The sequence below is a fragment of the Odocoileus virginianus genome, chromosome 2 (genome assembly GCF_023699985.2).
Source record: "Odocoileus virginianus isolate 20LAN1187 ecotype Illinois chromosome 2, Ovbor_1.2, whole genome shotgun sequence".
NCBI lineage: Eukaryota > Metazoa > Chordata > Mammalia > Artiodactyla > Cervidae > Odocoileus > Odocoileus virginianus.
The window spans coordinates 97,942,587-97,967,546 of record NC_069675.1 but is presented as its reverse complement, the minus strand read 5'-3'; the positions used below and the strand labels follow the sequence as shown (position 1 = coordinate 97,967,546).

The following is a 24,960-nucleotide window of genomic DNA, read 5'->3' as shown; positions in this document are numbered from 1 at the left end:
AGCGGCCTGAGGGGTTTCCAGAGAGATGGCCCGAAGTGTTCCCTCCCAGAGAGTGGAGGGTTAAGCTGCAGGTTTGGGCTGTGGACTCACCACTCTGTTCCAGTTCAGGTTCTGCCACTGCGTGACCTTGGGGTGACCTCGGGCAAGTCACGCAGCCTCTCAGGACTGCCATTTCCTCATCTGCAGTGTGAGCTTTCCACAGCACCACAGTCACGGTTTATTAGGTGTCTGCGTGAAAGTGTGTCTGTGAAACGTTCAGCACCACGCGTGCCACACAGCTGCGGCTCGCCTGGTGGCTCAGAGGGTGAAGGAAGCGCCTGTGATGCGGGAAACCTGGGTTCGATCCCTGGGTCGGGAAGATCCCCTGGAGGAGGAAATGGCAACTCAGTCCAGTATTCTTGCCTGGAGAATCCCATGGATGGAGGAGCCTGGCGGGCTACAAAGGGTCGCCAAGAGTCGGACCCAGGGGTGCGACTGTCACTTTCACACTTTACGGCACCCAACAGGCCACTTATCAGATACTGTTATCATCATTAATAGTTATAGTAGTTGTCATTCTCATAATGATAGTAGAAGTCACGGTAGTAGTAGCAAGGTCATGTATGTTTTCACATACCTTACATGTACATGTATTTAACATACACGTGTATGTTACACAAGGTCGTAAACACAGACATACATGTATGTTTCATAGGTGGACTTCTTTGATAGCTTATTCTCTTCCTGTGACTGATGCCAGCTTTGGGCACCTGGTACCCATGGTCACCAGGAACTGGCCGAAGCCTAGTCCGTTCCGCCTCTGGGGCCCCGCTGTCTATTGGAGCCGCCCTACAACGTGATGGCGTAGAAGGACGGCTGTTTCGTTCTGCTCCTGATGTCCTGGGTCAGGATTTCAGGCAGGGCAGGGCAGGAGGGCTCGACACCACTGTCTGACTTGGGCCTTACTTGGCACGGCTCTAATGACTGGAGGCAACTGGGCTGGATCATCCATCTGGGGCCCTACGTGTGGTTCTTGGTCCTGGTGTGGACCAGGCTTCTTGCCTCTTCTCCCCGCTGCATCTGCTGGGGCAGGACCCTTCGTCCCCACGCCTGGTTCCTGCAGTGAGGTGCTCAGGCCTCCCCTCGGTATAGCGTCACCTCATGGTAGCTTGGGCTTTCTTGCATTGGTCAGCCCCCTGGTGTGATCCTAGCTTCCCCGACAGCAACATCCCAAGGAGGCCAAGAGCAGCCGTTGTGGATGGGGTCGGGGGTGGAGGGCGGAGGATGGGGTAAGCACTAAGGCTTCTTCTGACCCACCTCCGAAGTCCCAGAATGAGCTTCCAGTCATTCTGTCCATTAACTGAGTCAAGATCGGCCGAGATTCAAGGGTTGGGGGGCTCAAGCCCACCTCTCAGCTGTAGGAATGTGAAAGTCTCAGTCATGTCTGACTCTTTGCAATCCCATGGACTATAGACCCACCAGGCTCCTCTGTCCACGGGATTCTCCAGGCAAGAATACTGGAGTGGGTAGCTGTTTCCCTTCTCCAGGGGATCTTCTTGACCCAGGGATCGAACCCAGGTCTCCTACACTGTAGGCAGAATCTTTACTGTCTGAGCCAGCAGGGGAGCCCGGGGGTGGGAGGGCCACCTCTGATCTGCCTCCGTAGGAAAGTCTTGCATTCTGGTTCCGTTCGGGAGTGGCTGCATCCGGTGACTGACTGAGGCTGAACACAGACCGCCTCATGGGTCCTCAAAGCTGGGGGTGGCCTGGCTGCAGACCTGCCACCTAGCAGCTTGCTGGGAGCTCAGAGAACTGAGTCCAGTTCCCTTTTAAGAGGAAGAAGCCCCAGCTGAGAGGTAAGGTGACCCATCCGGGGCATGCTGCAAACGAAATGCAGAGAGGAGGGCAGAATTCACGCTGCTTCTTCCCCTGTAAAGGGGGCAGAGTGCAGAGATGGGGCAGGCAACCCCACAGCCCAATGGCCTGGGTTTAATTCTGGGCTCCCCGACCCATTTGTATGTGGCCTGGGGCAGATTACTTCCTCTCTCTAGGCCTGCATTTCCTCATCTGTAAAATGGGTTTGTTATGAAGATTGCAGGAGTCAATACTTGTATTAGAAAAAAAACCAAGCTCACAGCAGAGCCGAGTCAGCGCTATAGCGTGCGTGCTTGTCAAATCAATGTGTCAACGCATCTTTTCCACCCAGAAACACATGACTGTTGCCTGGTTTCCCAGGAGTTGCTGACTTTCTCCTCACGGATCACGTGAGCACCAGCCTTCCCGCTGCCCCTGAGATGTGGGGGATATAACTGGTTCTGAGCCCCAACTGCATTAAGATGGAAGGAAAATAGTGTTCTGGGAACTCTTTGACCCGTGGCGTGCAGTTGGTGTTAACACTGCACTTTCCCACAGTCCAGTCCACATCTGGATTGCCGGCCTGTCTCATCTTCCATGGAAAGGTGTAAAAGTGGGTGTTAAGATAGGAATGACTAATGACCACACTGTCAGACACAGTGTGTCTCTGTGAGCATTTTTATTAAAAGTCTTCTGAATTTGCTAAGTGGAGCCCCATTCATTCAGAGAATGGCTGCTTTTTAATTATTTATTTTGGGCGGCCCTGGGTGTTGGTTGCCGCGTGCAGACATGTCTCCTGTTGTTGAGCGTTGGCTACTCGCGTTGCAGGGCACAGGCTCTAGGATGCGGGTTTTAGCAGTTGTGGCCCATAGAAGAATGCCTGCTTTTAAATGGTCTTTTTTTTTCCTCATCTAGAACCTCATTAGTGAGATAAGCTCAGGGCTCACGGTTGGAGTTGCCCCTCCGCTGCAGAGGGTTCAGCGGTGCTGGCCCCTCACGTCTTATCTTTGCTTTGGCCCCAGTAGACGTGGCAGAGAGGGGAGTGACAGAAAGTGATGGAAACAAGCAGCTGCTCACCAGAGGCCGAGCAGCCTCGAAGCTGGCAAGGGCCCCAGCCCTAACGTGCTTTTCTGGGCTTGGAAAAAAAAGCCAGTGTTAAAAAAAATTGTTGGCAACCATAGGAAGAAAACTTCCAGTTGAAATCCATTTGCTGATTCTGGGAGGAAATAAAGCTTGTGAATTATTTTATTTTTTTAAAGCCTTTTTATTTTGTACTGCAGTATAGCCGATTAACAAGGTTGTGACAGTTTCAGGTGAACAGCAAAGGGACTCAGCCATGCATGTATGTGCATCCATTCTCCCCCAAATTCCCCTTCCATCTAGGCTGCCACATCACATTCAATAGGGTTCCCTGTGCTATAGAGTAGGTCCTTGTTGGTTATCCATTTTAAATGTAGCAGTGTGTACATGTCCATTCCAAACTCCCTAGCTATACCTTTCCCCAGCTTTCCCCCTGACAACAGATAAGTTCATTCTCTAAGTCTGTGAGTCTTGTTCTGGTTTTTAAGTTGATTTGTCTTGTTTCTTTTTAGATTCCACATTTAAAGGATGTCATATGATAGTTCTCCTCTGTCAGACTTACGTCACTCATGATAATCTCTGTCCATCCATTGTTGCAAATGGCATCATTTCATTCTTTTTAATGGCTGAGTAATATTCCATTGTGTGTGTACCACATCTTTATCCATTGCTCTGTCAGTGGACATTCAGGTTGCTTCCACGTCTTGGCTATTGTGAATAGTGCTGCAATGAACGCATATATCCTTTCAGATCACGTCTTTCTCGGGATGTATGCCCAGGAATGGGATTGCAGGGTCATCGGTAGCTCTATTTTTAGTTTCTAAAGGAGCCTCCATACTGTTCTCCATAGTGGGTGCACAAGTTTACATTCCCACCAACAATGCAGGAGGGTTCCCTTCTCTATACACCCTGTCCCACCTTTACAGTTTGTGGGAAAACTTGTAAATTATTATTTTTTTAATTGTTATCTGCTGGCACCATTGTCTGACAATTTAAATATTGTTGTTGAGTACTCGAGATGTGAGGAAATAGATTTTTGGAATCTAAAGAAGCCTTAGAAGACATCTGTTCCATCTTGTGCCTGGGAAACACTGCTGGCCAGAAGTGGCGTTTGTCAGGGCAAGTGACTTGAGTTTACGAAGGAAACAAGTTCTCCAAGGGGGCTTGCACCCCACCCCTGAAGAGTGGTGGAGTGCAACCAAGTCGAATAACCCACTTTCTTCTCCTCTGGTCCTGTACTGGTTTCAGAAATGTTGCGTTTATCCTTTTAAGTGCTCACTTGGGGCGCAGGATCCATGGTTGACCAGCAGGTGGCAGTAAATAATAAACAAAGAGTATCACTGAAGGCCCCCCTCTGGCCCCAGGCCCCGCGATTTCCGGCTGCGGAGGCGGGGAGGCCTTGCAGGCCCCAGCTGCCAGCAATCCGCACTATCCCGAGAGTGCTGGGCTCCCAGAAATGGTGGCGTTTAGCTTTCGCTGGACTATAATGCTTAGTAAGCCGGGGCCGGGAAGAGCCCACTCCACAGCCTGAGCCAAGCCCCCAGCAGTCTGGGGAAGAGGCAGACGTGGGGGGAGCGGGAGCCCCGTTTCCTTCAAGCATCAGTGTGCATGAGATGGAAATAGAAAACCAAAACACAAGCAGTATTTTTTCTCCTCGGCAGCAGCCGGGCTTCCTTTCCAAGACGCCCCCCCTTGGCCGGCCAGGAGGGGGCGGGGCCCGGGAGCTGTGCTGGGATGTGGGGGGGGGGGGGGTAGAAAGTGCTGAGCCCCCCGTGAACTCCGACAGAGGCTGAGTGTCCCTTTCACTTGATTTTAAATGGGGCCTTGAAGGAAAGGCGCTGCAGGCTCTGTGTGTGGGGGCGGGGAGGGGGCAGTGTGTGTGCCGTGTTGTGCGCAGAGGGTGTGGGGTGTAGTGAGTGTTGTGCATGCGGGTGTAGCCTGTCTGGGTGTGGGTCGGTGTGTAGCTGGTACGTCATGTGCGTGTCCTGCAGGGATGCGTGCAGGTGTCATAGGTGATTGCCTGGGTGTGCGTAGCGTGTCAGGAGGGTGTAGGGTGTGCGTGTGAGGTCCTCGGCCTTTTCTGATCTGCCCTGGGGTGGCAGGAGAGTTAAATGGTGAATCCTGGGCACACCATTCAACCTTGGGAATTCTTTACCTTGAAGAGCCGGCTGAGGGAGCTGCTTCCTTTTTTCCACTGTCCATCCCAGCCTTTTGGGGCCGGCACCAGCAGCCTGGTGCCCTGGGGTCCCTGCCTCCCCAAGCCGAGCCCTGGTCAAGGATGCTCATAGGGATGCGGAGGCTTGGACCACAGGCGGCAGCGAGGCGCGAGATGCGGCAGGAAGGGTCCGGGGGAGGGTTCCCAGCGAGTCCCCTCTGCCTTGGCTCTGGCTTCCACTAGACTTCCATGAGCTGGCCTGGAGCTCTCAGGGCCTTCCCTAGTGAACGCCACCGGCTCTCCGAGCTGGACTCTGAAGATGCAGGCTTTCTGCCCAGGAAGTCTAGTCCCTTCCGGTCACCTCACGGTGGCCTGACTCACGGGGCCCTTCCTTCTGCATGAGCCAGGGGACTGATAGGCAGGAGGGAGCTTGAACACGCCTCCCCTTCAAGACCAGGATGGGCCAGGTGTCCTGGGCGGGGTTGGTGGGGGGCCTGGTGGGTCCCCCTGGGGCCTGAAAGCCTTTCACTTGTGACCACGACTCCCCGTCCACCCTTGTGTCAAGTATACCTGGCTGGCAGGGAACAAGCGGATTGAGATTTTAATAACCTCGAGGTCAATGTGAGGACGGTTATCTCTCATGGAAGATTTTCAGAAAAAGAAGAAAATAACACCTGAAAGCATGTGATGTGGCCTTTATGAAATAATGGGATATTCATATCTCGCACTTTGCTAAATTTAGGGTTGACAGGACGTTTCGGAGAAGTAGCCCTTGGCAGTAGCTTATAGGCAGGGTAAGATGTTAGCTGTCAAGCCCAGAAATCAAGCCTGAGGCACCTGACTCAATGGGGAGAGACTCGAGGCCACGCTGGAAATCTCTCTCCGAGAGGAGGATGAAGGGCAGTGGACAGCATTATCAAGGAGAATTTCAACTTCCAGCAGAACACCGCGGGCGAGCTCTGTTGTGCATTTTTGCTGAGCTGGCCGGTCAGACCGTGCAGGGCTGGAGGAGTGAGGTGATGGCCTCCAGTGGCGGGGGCAGCGGGGAAAGGCGGCAGCCAAAGGCACAGAGCAGAACCTGATGCAGGAGACACAGAGGTGGGCCTTGGAGGTGCGCTGAAGGCAGGCCTTCCTGCCTCACCCTTCACCGCTGGGCCTGAGCCGCCGTCACTGGGAGGGCCTCTCACAGGCAAGGACACGTCTGGGGGGGGGGGGGGGCCTGTCATTTGTTTTAGCGGCCAGCAGTGTTTCCCAGCCTCCAACGGGGGAGCACAGCCCATCCCTGGGAGACGGCCCCCGGTGATGCCCAGAGCTGTCTGTGCCTCGAGGGGACCAGTGAACTTCCGTGGTCCCGCAGCCTCTGTCTCCCAGGTCCCAGGAGCCCCAGTTACTGATGTTCAACCTTGACCGAGACACGTGGAGGGCAGCGTCCTGGTGTGTGCTCTAAGCAGCTTCCCCAGGATCGCCCAGGGAGGGCAGGTCTGGGCGGGTACCATGATGCCAGGCTCCTGGGCCCCGAGTAACAGCAGGCAAGGGCTCCATCCAGCCCTTAGGTCACCCCAAAGTGAGAGCCACTTCTGGGGCGTGAGGACAGGGAGATTCATCCTTTGACCCTCTGCAACAGTGTCTCACAGTGGTCGTTTCAATCTCTTTTAGGCCTTTAAATCGTTTCCTTTAGACAAAAAACCCACTTTGGTAATGGAAGCCGTTAAACATGTTTGGAAAGCAGAGAGAATAGAATAAGGAGCCCGAGGGGACCCATCACCAGTGCAGGGAACCTGTGTGTTCTGGATCAACGGTGCAATGGATCTTGCATCTGCAAGAGCCCCTCCCCACATAGGATTATTTTGAAACTAATTCCCAAAGTCAAGACGTATTCCCTTGACTACCTGTTTAGTTCACAAGTCCGTCGTGGAGTGGATGAAAGGGACTCTGGGAGAACCCATTGCCACAAGACCTGACTTGGTGTTTGGGAGAACAGGCCTGGTTTCAGGAGATGGTCTAGGCTGTCATTCATTCATTCATTCGTTCATTCAAAGAGTGTTTACTAAGCACCTCCCGAGTGCCTGGCGTGTGTACCTGGCGCGGGGGTAGCAATGAGCCTGACTTGCCAGGGGTCCCTGCTTTCTCCAGTGGGGGATGAGGGTATAGGCATTAAACAAATGCTCCACCGATGATGACTGATCCACAGTCGTGGGAAGCCCCTCTCAGGAGAAGCACTCTTGGAGAGTCTGCGGAGAGGGGCTCGTTTTGGTATTGGCTGGAAGCTGGAGTCTCTGTGAGCAGCCGCCTTCTTCCCCATCCTCGGGGGCGATGAGACCTTGCCCTCCTCCGAAGCCCTCACTGTCACACCTCCCGGGTCCTTCGGCTCTCCGGCTGGGATGTGTCGACTCGTGTTATCGTCTCTCTCGACTCCAGGTCCCTGAGCCCCCAAGGGACCGGCCATCACTCTTGGGGCATCAGTGTGGCCCCTCCTCTCTCCCCTGTGTGTGTGTGTTGTGTGTACATGTGTGTACACGTTGAGTGTGTATATTTAGGTCAATATATACTTCAGTGGCTTCCCTGGTAGCTCAGTTGGTCAGCAATCTACCTGCAGTGCAGGAGATCCGGATTCGATCCCTGGGTCTGGAAGATCCCCTGGAGAAGGAAATGGCACCCACTCCAGTATTCTTGCCATGGACAGAGGAGCCTGGCGGGCTACAGTCCATGGGGTTGCAAGAGTCGGACTTAGCAACTAAACCACCAGATCATATTACCCACATCGTTTACTTGCTTTTTCTCCCCATTTGATATTCTGTCAGAGGCCTCTTTCCAAGTCAACATAGATGATTTTTTAACGGTTTCCTAATAGCACACTTGGGACTTCCCTGGTGGCTCAGAAAGCGTCTGCCTGCAATGTGGGAGACCTCGGTTCGATCCCTGGGTCGGGAAGATCCTGTGGAGAAGGAAATGGCAACCCACTCCAGTATTCTTGCCTGGAGAATCCCATGGACGGAGGAGCCTGGTAGGCTACAGTCCACGGGGTCGCAAAGAGTCGGACACGACTGAGCGACCTACCCTGCGTAGATGCCTCGTCCTTTATGTAATCTGTCCTGTACTGGTGGACACTTGAAATAGTTTCCGTCATCCCTATTATAAACAGCACTGAAATGGACATCTCCATGTGCATGTCTTCTGTCCTCTCTGCGGTTGTCTCTTCGATGTAAACTCTTTGGAATATGATTGCTGGGCCACAACTTATGTACATTTTAACTTTTGATGCCAGTTGGGAAATTCCCTCTAGAAATCGTTGCCAACTTAACAAGGGGAAAAAAAAAAAAAACAACCCTAAACCAAGAAGTCTCTTTGTGCTTCTGTCTGGCCAGACTTCTTGACCTTGAGTCCGATTTCTCCCCAGCTGAGCAACTGGCTTGCACAGGTCACTTAACTCACAACCTTTTGGGGCCTTGGTTTCTCAGCTTTGAGATGAGGGTGGTCAATGGTATAGCCTTCCGGGCCTCTCCCTCTCTGAGCCTCCGAGCAGCGAGCGGCCTCTGTTGCCTCCGAAGCTCAGTGCTTAGCCGTCCGCCCCTAACTGCAGCTTGGTCTCCAACAGCACTGATTAGTGAAGAAAATTACTGGCCCAGTGCAATCCTCACCCTCATCAGCAGAGGCCTTCCTGGGGCCCAGGGCATCACTGGTCAGCAAACGAATTACCCAGTGGACCCTCCCCCAAGGACAAGCCTGTCTCAGACCCACAGCCCTCTCCTGAAGCCAGACTCACGCTCAAATGATGCTGTTTGTAATTTGAGGGGCCCCGTGCTTACCAGTGGCTTCATCACAGCCACCCGATGGGACTCTGGGTAAACTTTCTGAAGGAATTAAATTTATACCGGCACCTCCCTTCAGAAGACCTTGATGGGTCTGGCAGACCCCATGAGTTGTCTCCAAGCCCCATAACAGCCGGTGAGGCAGGTGTCATAGAGGAGGATTCTGACGGTCAGGGAGATCCCTCAGCTGGACCGCAGCGCTCTCTGCTCACATTTGCTCCAAGAAAGGAGCCAAGGGGAGCCAAGAGCTGAGTTTCCTGGGTTTTATTTTAAGGAACTCTCATAAAGGCAGCAACACTTATTAACCTTCCTGCCCTCCCGTCCCACCTTAGAGCTCAGCCCACTCACCTTCCCTGTCTGTCGGTGAAGATCCTGCCCCTTTAGTCTCAGGGCTGATGGGGACGAGTCTGGAGAGGGATGCACGGAGCTCGTTGTACCTCGGCCGGCCTCTCTGATGGGGCGTCGATGGAAGCATCCCTCAGCCACTCCAAGTGCCCAAGGACTTGAGGGCACTGTGCTTGTGGGGTCATCAAAAGATGGCTTACTTTCCTTTTATTTGTTTATTTTGGTCATGCCGTGCAACTTGCAGGGACTTAGTTCCCTGACCAGGGATTGAATCTGGACCACCGCAATGAAAGCACCAAGTCCTAACCACTGGACCAGCAAGGAATTCTTTTTTTGATTTGGTTTCCATTTAGAACTTTGAAAAACTGGAGCTGTTCACAGCACTTGGGGGTCCCCAGCCTGAGCTCTTTGCAGACTTTGTATTGTTGTTCCATTGCTGAGTCATGGCTGACTCTCTGCGATCCCGTAGACTGCAGCTCGCCAGGATCCCCTGTCCTTCACGTCTCCCAGAGTTTGCTCAGATTCATGTCCATTGAGTTGGATGGTTGCATCTGATCACCTCATCCTGTGTCACCCCCTTCTCCTCCTGCCTTCAGTCCTTCCCATCATCAAGGTCTTTTCCAACGAGTCAGCTCTTCACATCAGGTGGCCAAAGTATTGGAGCTTCAACTTCAGCATCAGTCCTTCTAGTGAATATTCAGGGTTGATTTCCTTTAGGATTGACTGGTTTGATCACCTTGCTGTCCAAGGGACTCTCAAGAGTTGTCTCCAGCACCACAGTTTGACAGCATCAATTCTTGGGCACTCAGCAGACTTCACAGGAGGTAGAGTGCTATCTCCTAACCACCTCCTTGGAGCCTGGACCCCAGATGGGGACTCCACTGGCTGATCCCACGGAATGGGCCATCCTTGTGCAAACGTGGTGAAGCGCACGTTCCTGGGTGTTCTAGCTCAGGATCCTGAGATCAGCCCTTGTGTGTTCTTTCAGTAAATGTGCATTGAAGGCCTGTGGCCAGTCCTTCCCCAGATGGCCTGGGAGTGGGCAGATCCACTTCCTTCCAGATGACCCGGCAGGACCTCCCCAGCCGTGCTTCCCAGAGTCCCTCTGTTCCAGCCACACTGACCTTTTCTCCACCCCTTGAACGTGCTGAGGTTGTTCCAGCCTCAGGGCCTTTGCCCTTGCCATCAGCTCCACCCCGAACATCCTCCCCAGATCTCCATGAGGAGATCTGAACTCATGGTCCAGATCTCAGCCAGTTGTGACCTCAGAGACCATCCTGGATCTAGTCAAACCAGCATCATCCCACCACTTGGTTTGCTTTCTTCCCAGTATTTGTGACTCTCTGAAATGGTTATTTATTTATCTGTGCATTGTCTGTCTCGCCGGCTGGAATGTGGACTCCAGGAGAGCAGGGCCCTGGGCTTCCTGTTTGCTGTGGGTGGCGGTGTCAGAGCCCGGGCCCAGGCATAGCTCAAATGCTACATTACACTCCACTGGACAGACACTGGGAAAGGCTTATTTCTGGATGGGTTTCAATTTCTGTGAGAATCTCTGTAAATATTTAGGGGTAGGCCTGGACTGGAAGGCTGTATAGCAGATTCGTGACCCTCATTGTCTTTAACCTGTATTTATTTCTCCTGATAACCTGAGGTTTCTGAATCAGAGAAAAGTTCTGTTCCTTATTCACACAGTGGTCTTAGTGGTGGTTCCCCGCACCCTGACTTGTCACAGGGGTCACTGGTGGGAGCCAGTGTGCAGTGTGTGTGTAGAGAGTGCAGTGCGGAGCTGGGGGAGGGGACCCCCGAAGCCATGACAGCTGCCCCTCTGCCCTCCCCGCCCCTGCCCTGAATACACACAGCTCCTGGGGAGTGAGGGGTCAAGCAGTAGGTTTCCTACCCCTGGGATAAGAACAGAGGACTCAGGACGGGGTTCCCTAAATCTCTCCATCTTTACCTGCCCAGGCTTGCTTGAAGTCAGCCATCCTGTATCCCAGGGGCGAGCTTAGAACACCTTGGCCCCAGGGGGAACACGCGAGGGTTCACGGAACCTTGTCTCCTGACCTACATCTCCCGAACCGAAGGGCACAAGTGCCTCTGAGTGCCTCGCACGCGCCTGGGACGCCGTGCGGTGTTGATCCCCTGGGGCCGGAGCCCGGCATCCTCTCGGTGGATGAGGAGACTGGGACTGGGAGAGCCCGCAGGACCAGCGGAGGTTGGCTGGCACCCAAGGGCAGGCCTGAGACCAGACCCCAGAATCGTGGGTGCCCCAGCTCCCACTCTAATTCTGAGCTCCCCAGAGTCCGGTCAAGTTGGTTTTTAACATCTTTGTTGCAGTGAAGCTTTGCAGACGGAGCGCTCTGGTCGATTTTTCCACCACATCCTGCGTGCCAGACACTGTGTTAATTATGGACAAGCGAGGTGGGCGTGGTCGTCTGTCCTCGTGAGAGGCAGCACTCCTCAGAGCATCAGCTGGAGCATTAAGAACAGGGCGGCAAGCGGAGGGGAAGAAGCACAGATGCTAACCCACCTATGGACCGTCCTGGGAGCAGGCACTCCTGGGGGGCCTGGCCCCAGGCAAGGTGTGGGGGAAGGAGGCTTGGCTGGAGGGCCCAGCACTTTCAAGGGGAGGTGGAGAGCTGGGGGGAGATTCACCCAGGGGAGGCAGGCCATGGACCCTGCAGGGCCCCGTTGACCATAGCAAAGAGCACTGGGCAGCGACGGCAGGTTTCAGCAGGGAAGGGATGGGATTAGCTGCACCAACTCCTCACTGACCTGTCTCGGCCAGATCGTTTCATTAGAGCAAAATCCCTTTCCTGCTCTTTCCTTCAGACTGGAGAAGGAAGGCTGAAAGATGTGAAAACAAAATCAGGGAAATCCTGATTGGAGGAGGTTTAGATGGAGGTTTATGGTTCTTGGGAAGCATGGTGGTCACTCGGTGTGTCCCGGCCACAGAGGAGAGCAGCTGGTAGTGATTTTTTCTGGATCTCTCACCCGGCTGTCAGCCTAGGGGGCCTTTGGGAAGGTTCCAGTCGTGTGTATTAGGGCCCCTGGGCTGACCCCCGGATGGCCAGTCGGAGGGAAACCAAGCATCTCCACAGAAGCCGCCAACCACTCTGTCACTGCCGCTCGGAAAACCTGCCCGTCATCAGGCCCACATTTATAGCAAACAACGGTAATATTTACCAAGTATCTCTGGAAAAATGAGTGCAAAGCGCAGGAAATGCAGTGCAAATTGCTAGAACGCAGTACATTAGCAACACAGGCCATTTAATGAGTCTGGGAAGAAAGGTATAAATTTCAGGAAAATGTCAATTGCAGTAATGTAAACAAGAGACTTCTTAACATCTCCTTCTCCACGAGACTTGATTTCAGTCACCAGTTATAACTAATGCTGTGATTCTTGAGAGAGATTTGATTCTAAACAGCAAGGAGGGGAGAATCAGGGGAAGGGGAGAAGAAAGGGGTGGGTTTGCATGTGCATCGTAAATTGGCAGATAGCCTTGGGGGCATGACTACTGCTCCACTGGAGGAAAACTAAGCCTTCCACTGGGGCTTCCGTGAAAAGTCTTTTGCAGCAAAAGCTGGATCCGGGGGGGCAGGGTGGGGAGAAGGGTGCCCGCACATCACTGGAGAGTTGGGAGCTGTCCTGGCTACCCATGGGCGTCTATTCTGTCAAAGTCAGGGAAACTCAACATTAAGGTCACCCAGTGCATTCCCTCCCCGCACAGATACGTTCCCCTCATTGGTGGGACCGAGGCGCGCCCCGAGAAACAGGCACCCACATCCTCGGCCACCTAAACCCACCTCTTCACCAGTTCAAACCCCGGTCAGATGAAGTTAGGAAGCCGGTGGGCAACGACCTCGGATACGCCCTCACCTTCCTGCTGGGTCCAAAGAGTGACCAGCTGTCCTCCTTTCTCCGCAGTCCCTGACAACATCGTCATGAAGGTGCTGAAGCAGCGCCTGGACCAGCAAGACTGCGTCGAGAGAGGGTGGGTGCTGCACGGCTTCCCGCGAGATCTGGACCAGGCGCACGTGATGGACAGCCTGGGCTACAAGCCCAACAGGTCAGCAGCCCGCTTCCCGCGCGCTCCCGGGCGGGTCTCTGCTGCCTCTCCAGGCCCCTGCGACAGCGGGCCGTTTGCCTGGAGCCTGCCCACGGTCCTGAGAGGGCGTGTGCCTGGCCACCCCCATCCCACCACCCATCCTGTTTCCCCTGCGAGCCGGGTTCGCATCCCGGCTCTGCCGCTCACCTTACTGGACCTGCATGTCTGTCTGTGAGTGATGACAGGTATCAGCCTTGTCATGACGACAAGTATCAGACGAGTATCTCGCCTGCCCGGTGGGACTGTGGTGCAGAGCAATCCATGGTTTCCGCCTACTGTTTTCACAATTTCCCTTTTTCATTTGGATCTTTGATGCATCTGATATTTATTTATGTAAAATTTTTAACAAGTTATTTTCTTTATTTTTGGCCAGTATTGTTGCTGCAGGCAGGCTTTCTCCAGTTGCAGCAAGCAGGGGCTGCTCTCTTGTTGGGGAGCACAGGGTCCAGAGCACTCGGGCTCAGTAGTTGCGTCTTGGGCTCATTGCCCCGAGGCAGGTGGAATCTTCCTGGACCAGGGATGGAACCTCTGCACTGGCAGGCAGATTCCTAACCACTGGACTACTGGGGAAGTCCCTGGCGTTTACTTTGATGTAGGTTTGCTGTACCAGCCTCCTTTTTCCCCAACCATTAACCATGTCTTTCAAAACGATGTCAAATATTGTTGAATATTCTGTCCTTCCTCCACTAATTTGAACTTGAGAGCACCCCACAACGGTAGATGTTGTGGAAATAAACAAAGACCACCCACATGAAGAAAACAGAGGCTGTCAGAATTTGCTGTTTTTATCAAGAGAGTTGGCCACCTGTTGGTCTGGGGGTATGTATTTATATGTGGTCTGACCACTGTCTGCTTGTAGATACCGTCTCTCAGTATACTTGGCTGTACTTCTAAACTTTCTGTTGTTCCCCACAAGTCTACTTCTGCAGCAAAAAGGCATGGCAACCCACTCCAGTATTCTTGCCTGGAGAATACCATGGAGAGAGGAGCCTGGTGGGCTACAGTCAGAGGGTCACAGAGTCAGTCCAGAGTCAGATGCGCCTGAAGCGGCTTAGCATGGTATAGAACCATGCCATGCTAACCATACTTTAGGTTTGTCATATATTTCAAAATGGCCAATTAAGGATAAGGCCCTTTCAGTACTCTCTTTTTAAAGACTATTTTCTTTATTTCTTTGGCCCTACCGAGTCTTAGTTGCAGCACATGGAATCTTTAGCATGTGGGATGCAGTTCTCTGACCAGGGATCAAACCCAGTCCCCTATAGGGAGTCTTAACCTCCGGACCACCAGGGAAGTCCCTTATTGCTCTTCTTTAGTGTCCGCCTCACATATTTAGTATTCCAAATGAACACTGCTGTTTACGTTTTAACTGGAATCGCATTAGGTTTATGGCTTGGTCCGTTGCAGTCTGTGGCCCTGTTCTCTCCTTGCCCCTTCGTGAGACAATCAGCACTTTATTGGGGCCCTTGCTTTCCATTTTAAGTGTATTTCTGGGTATTGTATTACCTGTTGTTCTTGTTGATATTGTGATAATAAGATATTTGCATCCTTTTTATTTTCTAACTGGATTTCTCAGGATTCTGAGAATGGTACCGATTTTTCTTACTTACTTTTATGTCCCAGCTTGTTTCCTGGAAACCTCTGACTGCTTCTGGTAGGTCTTCAGTTGATTCTGTTGGGCTTTTCAGGGTGGATGATCATGTCATCACAAATATTTCTCTTTTTTGTCCTTTTCCTTTCCAGTATTTATATTTTTCATTTTACTCTTTTGCCTAACTGCGTTGAATGTACTTCCAGAACTGGCTCATGGGAGACAAGTGTGTTTTTTGCCCCTGACCTGGAGGATTGTCCTGAATTCTACCACAAAGGCACTACTGTCACTCAAGAGATGTAGAGTTTTTGTAAAGTTAAAGAGGTGTAGTTCTGGGGCTTCCCTGGTGGTCCAGTGGTTGAGAATCCTCACTTCCATCGCAGTGGGCATGGGTTTGATCCCTGGTCGGGGAACTAAGATCCCACATGCCTCACACAGTACAGCAAAAATAAATGCAGAATAAATACATTTTTAAAAGTATAGTGTTTAGAGTTTAAAATGTCCGAAGTTGATGTTGAATTTCATTCAAAGGTTTTTTTTTGGCATCTTCTAAGACAGATGTTTTTCCTTCTCTTTTTGACGTATGAATATGATAAAGCATTTTAGTAGGTTTTCTGATAGTAAGTCAGCCTTTCATCCCTAGAATGACTATCTCATGGTGTGTTATTCTTTCAGTATAGGCTTGTGCAGACAGTTTTGATTCTCCATGGCCTACAGACCCTCTTCCCCACCATGTCTTTCCTGTGAATATTAGGTCACGTGGCAGAAGGAACTTTGCCAATGTAATTAAGGTAACTGAACAGTTGGCTTTAAAGTAGGTCGGTCATCCTGGTGACCTTGATTGTGCTACAGTTGGACCTGTACCAGACTTCTGACCTACAGAACTGTGGGATGATAGATTTGAACTTTCTAAAGAAGCTATATCTGTGGTAATTAGTTATGGCAGCAGTGGGAAGCTAATATACTATTGTACAGTATTGGCTATGCTTTTCTTTAGATTTTTTTATATTAATAAGTATATGTAATATGGGTCTGAATTTTTTCCATGTGTTTTGTCCTTTATCAGGCTTATGGGATCAATGATGTGGTCATTTCATAGGTTTTCGTTCTTTGCCTATGGCTGGAATGGGTTTTAAAACTTCAGCAGTAACCGTTCCTTGGAGCAGGCTTGTTAATAATTTGATTTTGCGTTTCCCGCAGCTTTTGCCGTACGTGTTTTGGCGTGGTGTTGTTTAGTCCGTAAAGGCTCATGTCAGCCGCGTGTTCACCGCGCAGCGTCACGCTGATGAAAGTGACTGGGACAGGGCCATCGCTCGTCTCCTCCAGCACGGACTGTCTGTTTTCTCCTGGGCAGCACCACATCGGCGTTCACTGGGGCACACTGGCGTCTGAAGTAAAAGAGCCCATTTTCCAGCCCCCCGTCCAGCTGTGTGGAACATTCAGACCCATATTACGTCTGCTAATATGTGTATCAGCATGGATCCATTTCAGTACCTGTGCCTGAGCCTTTTAGGATTTGCCGATAGGGACTGAGTTTGTTCTCAGCTTTTCCTGCTGTGACTTGAGGTTTGCCTTTTTGAGGTCTCTGCAGTTTCTTGCCACTGATCCAGCTCTTCCAAGCCTCGAAAAAAAAAAAAAAAAAACAAACTTAAAAAATTTAATTATTTTGGCCGTGCTTTGTAGCCTGCAGGATCTTAGTTCCCCAACCAAGGACTGAACCTGGGTCCCCTGAAGTGGAAAAGCAGAATCTTAACCACTGAACTGCCAGGGAATTCCCCCCAAAATGCTTTAAGTTGCCTTCCCTCCCTCAATTCTCCCTGTCTTTGCTGCTTAGGGTTTCAGAATCCCTTTCCTGTCAGTTTTCTGTGGGGTTTTGGAGGAAATAGAGTGTGGTGCATGGTTCAACGTGCCATGTTTATCCACAACTCAACCCCTGTTTGCTTCATTGCATTTGCATGTCTCTTACCATCAATTACTTTGCTTCCTTTATTTTAGGTTGTTGTGTGGGACAGAATGAAATTGGGTTTAATATGTTTTATTCAACCTGCTTTCTTTTTCCTTGAATGGCTGAATTTATCCCACTATATTTTTGCTTTTTATCACTTTATTTTATGCTTCATCGTGGTTTCCTTTGTTTTCCATCTGTTTTTAATGGTCTGTGTTTTCCTTTTATTTTATTATTGCTTTTGTTGGTTTCTCTCCTCTCCGCCCCTCCCCCCAGTTGGTTTAGAAGATAATCTGTTTCTAGCTCTACTAGTCTTGTCAAGACGGCTTGATTAAACTTGTATTTCTCAATTTGTCAGTTCTGAAATGAAACAGACTATTCTGACTCTGTCATATGAAAGATGAAGGAGAAAATGCTCCTGTACATACCACTTCCTTATTCCCCTCCCCACCTCCGTTTTTGTTGGGGGGCCGCGGGGGGCCTCGGGGGCCTCGAGGGCCACGGGGGCCGCGGGGACGGTTGGGAGGGAGGAACAGACACATGTGATCTCAGTCTGTTGTACACAGATTATTACTTTTAAGATCACTAAGCTTTTCTTTCTAGAAATATAACAATTGCATCCTCTTTTTAGCTGTTCTTACTGTATTTGAGAAGTTTTCATTCTCTCTTCAACTGGATTCAAATTTCAATACCAGCTATTCACATTGTTCAGCCTCTCCATTCATCCATTTTGATTCATTGTCCATTTGAATGGATTAAGTCTTTGAGTCACTTTCAACAAGGGTTTGTACATGCTTAACTTCCTAAATTCTTGAACATTTGAGATGGTCTTTCTGTTTAACTTTGCTTGTAAACAGCTAACAAAGTGAAGAATTCTCCCATCACATTTCTTACCCCTCAGCATCCTGCATCATTTCTATACTGCGCTCTGACACCTGTGGGGTTGCAGGAACATCTGAGTTTTTTTACATTTAAGGTAATATTCTTATGTCTGGATGCTCTCTCTCTCTCTCAATTCATTTATATTCACCAGACCATGTGTCAGTTCTGGTTCTCTTTATTACTTTTCTCTGGAATATTATGAATCCTTTCCATTTCCAGTATTTCAGGAGAATTTCCTTCTAGTACATGTATTAATATTTTTGTGGTTCATTCATTTGGTGTGCTAAGTTGCTTTAGTTGTGTCTAACTCTTTGCAACCCCATGGACTGCAGCCCACCAGGCTCCTCTGTCCATGGGATTCTCCAGGCAAAAATACTGGGGTGGGTTGCCATGCCCTCCTCCAGGGGATCTTCCCCACCCAGGGATCGAACTCAAATCTCCTGTGGCTCCTGCATTGCAGGCAGATTTTTTACCACAGAGCCATGGGGGAAGCAAGACCGATTAAATGTATGTTGGACATTCATCATCTGTCTTCCATAATTAGTATTTCTTTCTAGTAGCTTTATCTTTTCCTTTTTCTTTCTGTATTATTTTTAAAATCCATCCTTCACAATAAGTTTATTTAAATAAATATCAGTATTATTTCTTGTTTCTTCTTTTTTCACTTCTATAATTCTTATACATTTCCCTGATTTCCCGCCCCTCTTACTTTTTTTTTTTTTTTACTTTTTTTTTTTTTTTACTTTTTTTTTTTGTTTTGGCTGAACCACACAGCCTGAGGGATCTTAGTTCCTGGGTCAGGGATCGAACCTGGGCCACAGCACTGAAAGTACCCAGTCTAGACCACTGGACCCTTTCTTCTCCTTTTAAATATGTTCTCTTTTTTAAAATTTTATTTTTTATTGAAGGATAATTGTTTTACAGAATTTTGTTGTTTTTTGTCAAACCTCAACGTGAATCAGCCATTGGTATTCATCTATCCCCTCCCTTCTGAGCCTCCCTCCATCTCCCTCCCCACCCCACCCCTCTAGGTTGATGCAGGAGCCCCTCTTTGAGTTTCCTGAGCCAGACAGCAAATTCCTGTTGACTATCTATTTTCTATATGGTGATGTAAGTTTCCCTGTTACTCTCTCCACATATCTCACCCTCTCCTCCCCTCTCCCCAGTCCATAAATCTGTCCTCTATGGCTGTTTCTCCACTGCTGTCCTGTAAATGAATTCTTCAGTACCATTCTTCTAGATGCCGTATACATGCGTTAGAATACCTCCTTTTAAATTTTATCTCATCCTCTTTTCTTTGATTTCTCCTGTCATAGAGTCTGTTCTCTCTAAATTATTTTGAGCATTGGTAAGGCTTTTTTCCTAACGTTTCGTGTGTCTGTTTGTATTTTTGGTGGCGCTGGTTCTTTGCTGCTCCCGTGAGGGCTCTCTCTAACTGTGGCGAGCGGGGGCTGCGCTTTGCCGCGGTGCCCGGGCTGTGGCAGCCTCTCTTGCCGCGGAGCGCGGGCTCGCGGCGTGCAGGCTCAGCGCTTGCAGCTGCCGGCTCCAGAGCACAGGCTCGGTAGCTGTGGCACCCGGGCTTAACTGCTCCTCAGCGTGTGGAATCTTCCCGGAGCGGGGGTTAAACCTGTGTCTCCCGCGTTAGCAGGCAGTCTACCACTGCGCCACCAGGGAGGTCCTTGATAGGCTTTATCTAAAGTGTGCTGCTGTTTCCTGGAGTAATTTTTCTTCCAAAGGGTATTCTCTATTTCTCTCTTTAAACTTTTCGGACTGTGTCTATACCTGAGTCCCAAGGTGGGTATATTTTGCAAATCACTTGTCTCTGTGTAGGTCTGCTGTTTGTCTAAGAGGAGCATGAGTTGGTTCTAGAAAACAGAAAATTAGCTTTCTATGACTGTTGGCATAAGCAACCACAAACGCGACCGTTGGATGGCATCACCGACTCAGTGGACATGAGTATGAGCAAGCCCTGGGAGGTGGTGAAGGACAGGGCAGGCGGGCATGCTGCAGCCCATGGGGTCGCAGAGTCGGACACGGAGTGACTGAACAATCACCACCGCCAACTTAGCGGCTTGAACAGTACCCATGTCTTACCATTCTGTAAGGCTGACGTCACTACGTGAGACGGGCTGCACGCCTCTCTGGAGGCGCTAGGAAGAGTCCGTTCCCTCCCCTGTTCAGCCTCTCAAAATTGCCTGCCACCCTGGGATCACCTCCCCCTTCCTGTTTGTTCAGAGACAGCATCGTTGCCACACCTGACCTTCTTCTGTGCTCCCATCACCCTCTGACCAGAGCTGGGAACAGTTCTCCGACTCCTGTCATTGGAGCGGGTCCACCCAGATCATCTGACCTCTCAAGGTCCTTAGTGTAACCTCAGCGCGGAGCCGCTGCTCCAGGTAAAGCAGCACATTCACGGACCCTGGGCGTCAGGGGTGGACCTCTTCGTGAGGGGCATTCTTCCGTCCCCCGGTTGGAGTCTCTCCTCAGCCCTGTCTTAATCATGTCCTCAGCGCTGGGTCTGGAGAGCTCCCTCCTGGAAGGCTGAAAGGTCTGGTTAGTTCTGGAGCAGCTGGGACCCAGCCGGCAGCCTGAGCATCCTGTCTTTTCCCTGGCAGTCTCCGGGGACCACAGGGCTACAAGGCCAAGTTTCCACCCTCTGTTTTCTGGAGATGGAGCAGACTTCAGTGTCGGTAGTTAGTTTCTGAGTAGGCTCACCATCGACCTGAAGATGAAAGGCATCAGGAAAAATGCAGACAGTCACTTAGAAGAAGGCTGGGGGCGGGTCATTGACAAGACGTAGGGAGAGAGCCTAGTGCTCATTTTTCTGAACCCCGAGGGGAAAAAACAAGTGTTTTATCTACCAGCCCTTGTGCCAGGCCAGGGCTGCACAACCCACAGGGGACAGGCCTGGTGTTTATTAAAAGCACACAGGGAGGGTGATGCAAGAACCTCTTTGATTCAGGGCAAGCTTGCAAAGAAGTACTTCTCCATTCACCACAAAATAAAAATCAGTTTCTCTTTATGTAGTAAATAATGCCAGTTTAATTTATTTGACCCTAAGGCAGAGGACAAGCAGAGGGGGAAAAGAAAAAGGTGTTTGTTTACAGCCTGGATTTAATCGCCTGCCTCTGTTTAATCATCGTTCTGTACTCCTCTCCCTTCATCGAGGGTGTATTTCCTCCCCCTCCTTTCTTATCCCTGTCTAATCCACCACCTCCGCCTTAGCTTTCGATGCAGCATTTTTGTGATTAATTTAGAAAGTAATTTTCGCCATAAACCTTCAAGCCCAGGAAGAGGCTAAGGAAGCGAGAAATATTCTAAGATGAACCCAGCCAGCTCTGGGATGAATATCGAGGCTGTAATTCTGGTTCCGTTGTGATGCCAATTATAAAGCACTCTAGCTGTGGTGTTGCTGTTTTTGACGCCGGGAGGAAATCTTGACAGAATTATAGCCTGAAAATCAATCTGGGAATACGACACAGAAATCTATAACTCAGATATGAAAACAATCTACAGAGGCTCTTTTTTTTTTTTAGGAGGATTCAATGAAATTAGATTAAAATAAATTTACATATATATCAATTTGATTATTAAAATGTATTCATAGTAGTAAATAGAGTTATTGGGGAAGGGCAAGCTACTCTGTGCATTGGACACAGAAATAGACCCCTTCGGCGTATCAGGAAGCAAAGTTATTGTCTCCTTGTCAAATATAAATCTCTCCATAGAGCTAATAAATGGATAGTGTTCAAATGCAATGCTTTGTTTGACTCCTGCTTCATAAACCCACAGCACATAATACTAAATCATATCTCACTGAGCAGTATCAATCTCTTGGTTCCAACATCTCACCATGAGGGAAACAAACCAAGTCATTGATGTGTCAAAAAGAAGGAGAAAAAGTTATTTGAGAACAAATAAAATGGGCTATAAAGTTTGTTAAAATGTAATAATAATAGTAAAAAAAACGGAAGAAAGAAAAAAGAAGAGAAAAATAAGGAAACAAAGAAGTGTCCAAGACCATGTCTGGAAATCTGCCCTTGCCTAACTATAAAATAATTCACTTCATGCTGCAAGTTTGTAGCCTTGTGTTTCTTTTCAAAATTAATGTTTACTGTGGAAGGGAGTACAGGCTTCTGATTGATGTTGGAAAGCTTGCAGTGTGTCAGACAGACGGGCTCTTTTTTTTTGCATCCCCCCCCTCTGATGCTGAGCAGAGGATGGTGTGGGCCCTGCCCTGAGCCTCCTGGTCCCCACAGGCTGCACAGCGCAGGGCCAGCGGCAAGGCCTGGGTCAGGGCTGTCGCTGCAACTCTCAGAAACTCCCAGAAAGGGTGAAAGGAGGGGGGCCCGCGCTGAGTCCTTGCCCATTAAGTTCACGACTTTACTAGTGCTGTTTTCTGTAATATTTTGCTCTTTCTGTGTTCCGCTGGACTAACTCTGGGGGCGAGGGAGAAATCACCCAAGGACAGCGTTTTTGATGAGCTTCTTGTGTCCTGGGTTGTTTTGTGCAAGCTGGCAACTGCTCTGTAAGTTCCTTCACAAGCGTGGTGGGTTTTAATTTCTTGTTTATTATTATTTCTTAAACGAGACAGTTGTGTGTCCCATATCTAGAGGCGCCCAGAGGGCTTTGATTGTCCCTGGGGAGGCAGTGACAAGTCTCTTCGCATTGCATGTGGCTCCCAGTCGGTGCTGGGCGTCTTGTTGTCTTTTGCTAAAAACACAGCCCTTTCCCCCAGGGAACCGGAAGGCAGAACTGCCCAGGGCACCCAGACCCGTGGGCACAAATCCCCCCGACCCGGAGGGGCTGGGACCACCCCCCACCCACCCACCCAAGTGCCGCCTGCCCGGCGCACTTCTCGGACAAGTGGGGCTGGAAGCTTTCAGATTTCCTGCGGCCTTGAAACAAGCCTCCACCTGGTGGTGGGAGGCAGCCCGGAACGTTCTGATCAGGCCGCTGCCCGGCTGGCTGCCGAGAATGGCTTTCTCTCTCCGCCCTCCCCGCCTCGCCCCCCATCTGCCTCCACTTCCTGCCTCTGCTCTGTATCCCTTCCCGGTCCCGCCCCTCATCTTCAACCCTCTTCATTGCCCTGACAACAGGAATAATGCTAGTGATGCCTGGGGTCTACTGAGTGCCAATTGTGTGCCCGCCTTGCATCTCCTTTAGTCCATTCAATAGCCCCATAAAGTAGCCTGGTTCAGTATAAGGCATGTGGGCTCAGAGAAGCTGGGGCCTTTGCCCCAGGCCGCCTGGAGGAGACCCTCCTTGACCCCAGATCTTTGCTCTAAATGGCTGCATTGTTCCTGTTCTGCAAGGTGATGAGTGTCTATCCCTGTTCACTGGCTAGCTCGCTCGAAAAAACTGCATTTAACCTCAGTTGTCCTATCTGTCAAATGGAGCAATAACCTCTACTCTTTGAACAGGACAGGCCCACTGCTGTGTGTGTGTGTGTGTGTGTACCTTTTAACTGGCAAGTGCCGTGGACACAGTGGGCTCTGAACACCCTGCCCACAGCTCCTCTTGGGAGGACAGACTCATTCAAAGTGGGCAGGCGTGTGTGCTCAGTCACTCAGCTGTGTCCGACCCTTTGCAGCCCATAGACTGTAGCCTGCAGGCTCCTCTGTTCATAGACCTGTCCAGGCAAGAATCCTGGAGTGGGTTGCTGATTCCTCCTCTAGAGGACCTTCCCGACCCAGGGGTGGAACCTGCATCTCTTACACCAGCAGGCAGTTTCTTTACTGCTGAGCCGCCTGGGAAGCCACGATTCAAAGTGTGGGATCTAGTTTTCTCTCCTGTTCTCATATGATAAATTACACACTCACGGGATGCCCCAAACATGCGTGCCGCTGATGTGCCTACATGTTAAAAATCATGAAAAACATTTATCAGGTCAGTTACTCACGTGATTTAGCCTTGTTTTTAAATATTGCTTTATTTATTTGGCAGTGTCGAGTCTTAGCTGTGGCATGTATGATTTCTGTTGCAGCATGTGGGATCTTTTAGTTTCGGTATGTGGGATCTTTAGTTCCCTTACTAGGTATCGAACCCGGGTCCTGTGCAGCAGGAGCACAAGGCCTTAGCCCCTGGACCACCAGGGAAGTCCCACCCATATGATTTTGAATTCCAGTTTCATAGAAAGAGGCTACAATGGCAAATACTGTTACACGTTGAGGGATGATCCTCAGAGAGTGATTGCTGTATCTATTCATTGTAGGTTGGCACAGATAACTCATTTCTATTCAAAATATTAATATTTTTACTCTAAAGTCTCAACCTGCTTGCTTTTCTTACCTATGGGAAGAATTTGAAGACTCCTGTTGGTTGGAATTGAGGAAAGTAGCTCCTTCTTCACCCAGCACTTGAGATGAGAGAGGGACCCCGAAAGAGACAAAAACAAAGCCCCCTTTTTGTCCGGAAGGGTCCTGTGGAGCCAGGCAAACTGGGAAATTGTCATCAGGGCATTTAACCATGTTGACAAATCCCTCTGCCGAATGCTGGTCTGATCGCTCAGGTTCCACTATGTTAGATAATGGTATAATGTGGTACATTATGAAACTAAAAGCTGAACTGGTATATCGTTAATATGCCAGAGCTCTCTGTCTGATTTAAAAAGCTAATTATTTTTTAGTGGCCTGCGACCTTGTGTTTTGCAGGACCACACAACGAGACCCTCGGAGAATGGCTTTGCCGTTTCCGACGTGTTCCAGAGTGAGGAGGACGCTCTCGTCCCTTAAGAGAACAGCAGTTGGCCCAGAGAAAAATTAAAATATGAGATGGAGAGGATTTCTCGCCTCTCTCTCCTCGTCTTATTATCACTTGGTCCTTCCAGGAAGCTCTCATATTTCTGCCACTGATCCTTATGTGGATTAAGGATAATAAACAGCCCATTAATAGAGGCCTGAACTAGGAAATGGAGTTGGAATCAGCCGCACAATTCAGTGGCTGACTGAGGTTAATAACTCCATTACTCCAGCTCTGCGCCGAGCCGCCCGACGAGCAGGATGTTAGCCTTATCTTACTCCTCATTAATTGAGCTAATAGAACCCGCCTGACCGTGCCTCGCGGCTGCCATCTGAGAGTTTGCCAGACATGGGCTGGAATACATATCATCCACCGAGCGCTCCGCTGGTGCCTTTTGTTTTTGGCAGAACGTTCTCTCTTAAATTTCGGTGAGCTGAAAGGCCCCTCCTGACAGCAGAGTCGCTGTTCGCACG

General features: G+C 50.1%; 1 protein-coding gene across 7 annotated transcripts in view; it reads left to right on the top strand.

Annotated features, from left to right (window-relative positions):
* Window positions 1–24,960, top strand: part of AK8 (adenylate kinase 8) — a 133,706-nt gene that overhangs the window by 67,716 nt on the left and 41,030 nt on the right. For all 7 annotated transcript variants that reach the window (XM_070455009.1, XM_020910978.2, XM_020910977.2 and 4 more), the window contains one exon: window positions 13,148–13,289. In XM_070455009.1, coding sequence (XP_070311110.1) covers window positions 13,148–13,289 — 142 coding nt within the window. The remainder of the gene's footprint in view (window positions 1–13,147; window positions 13,290–24,960) is intronic.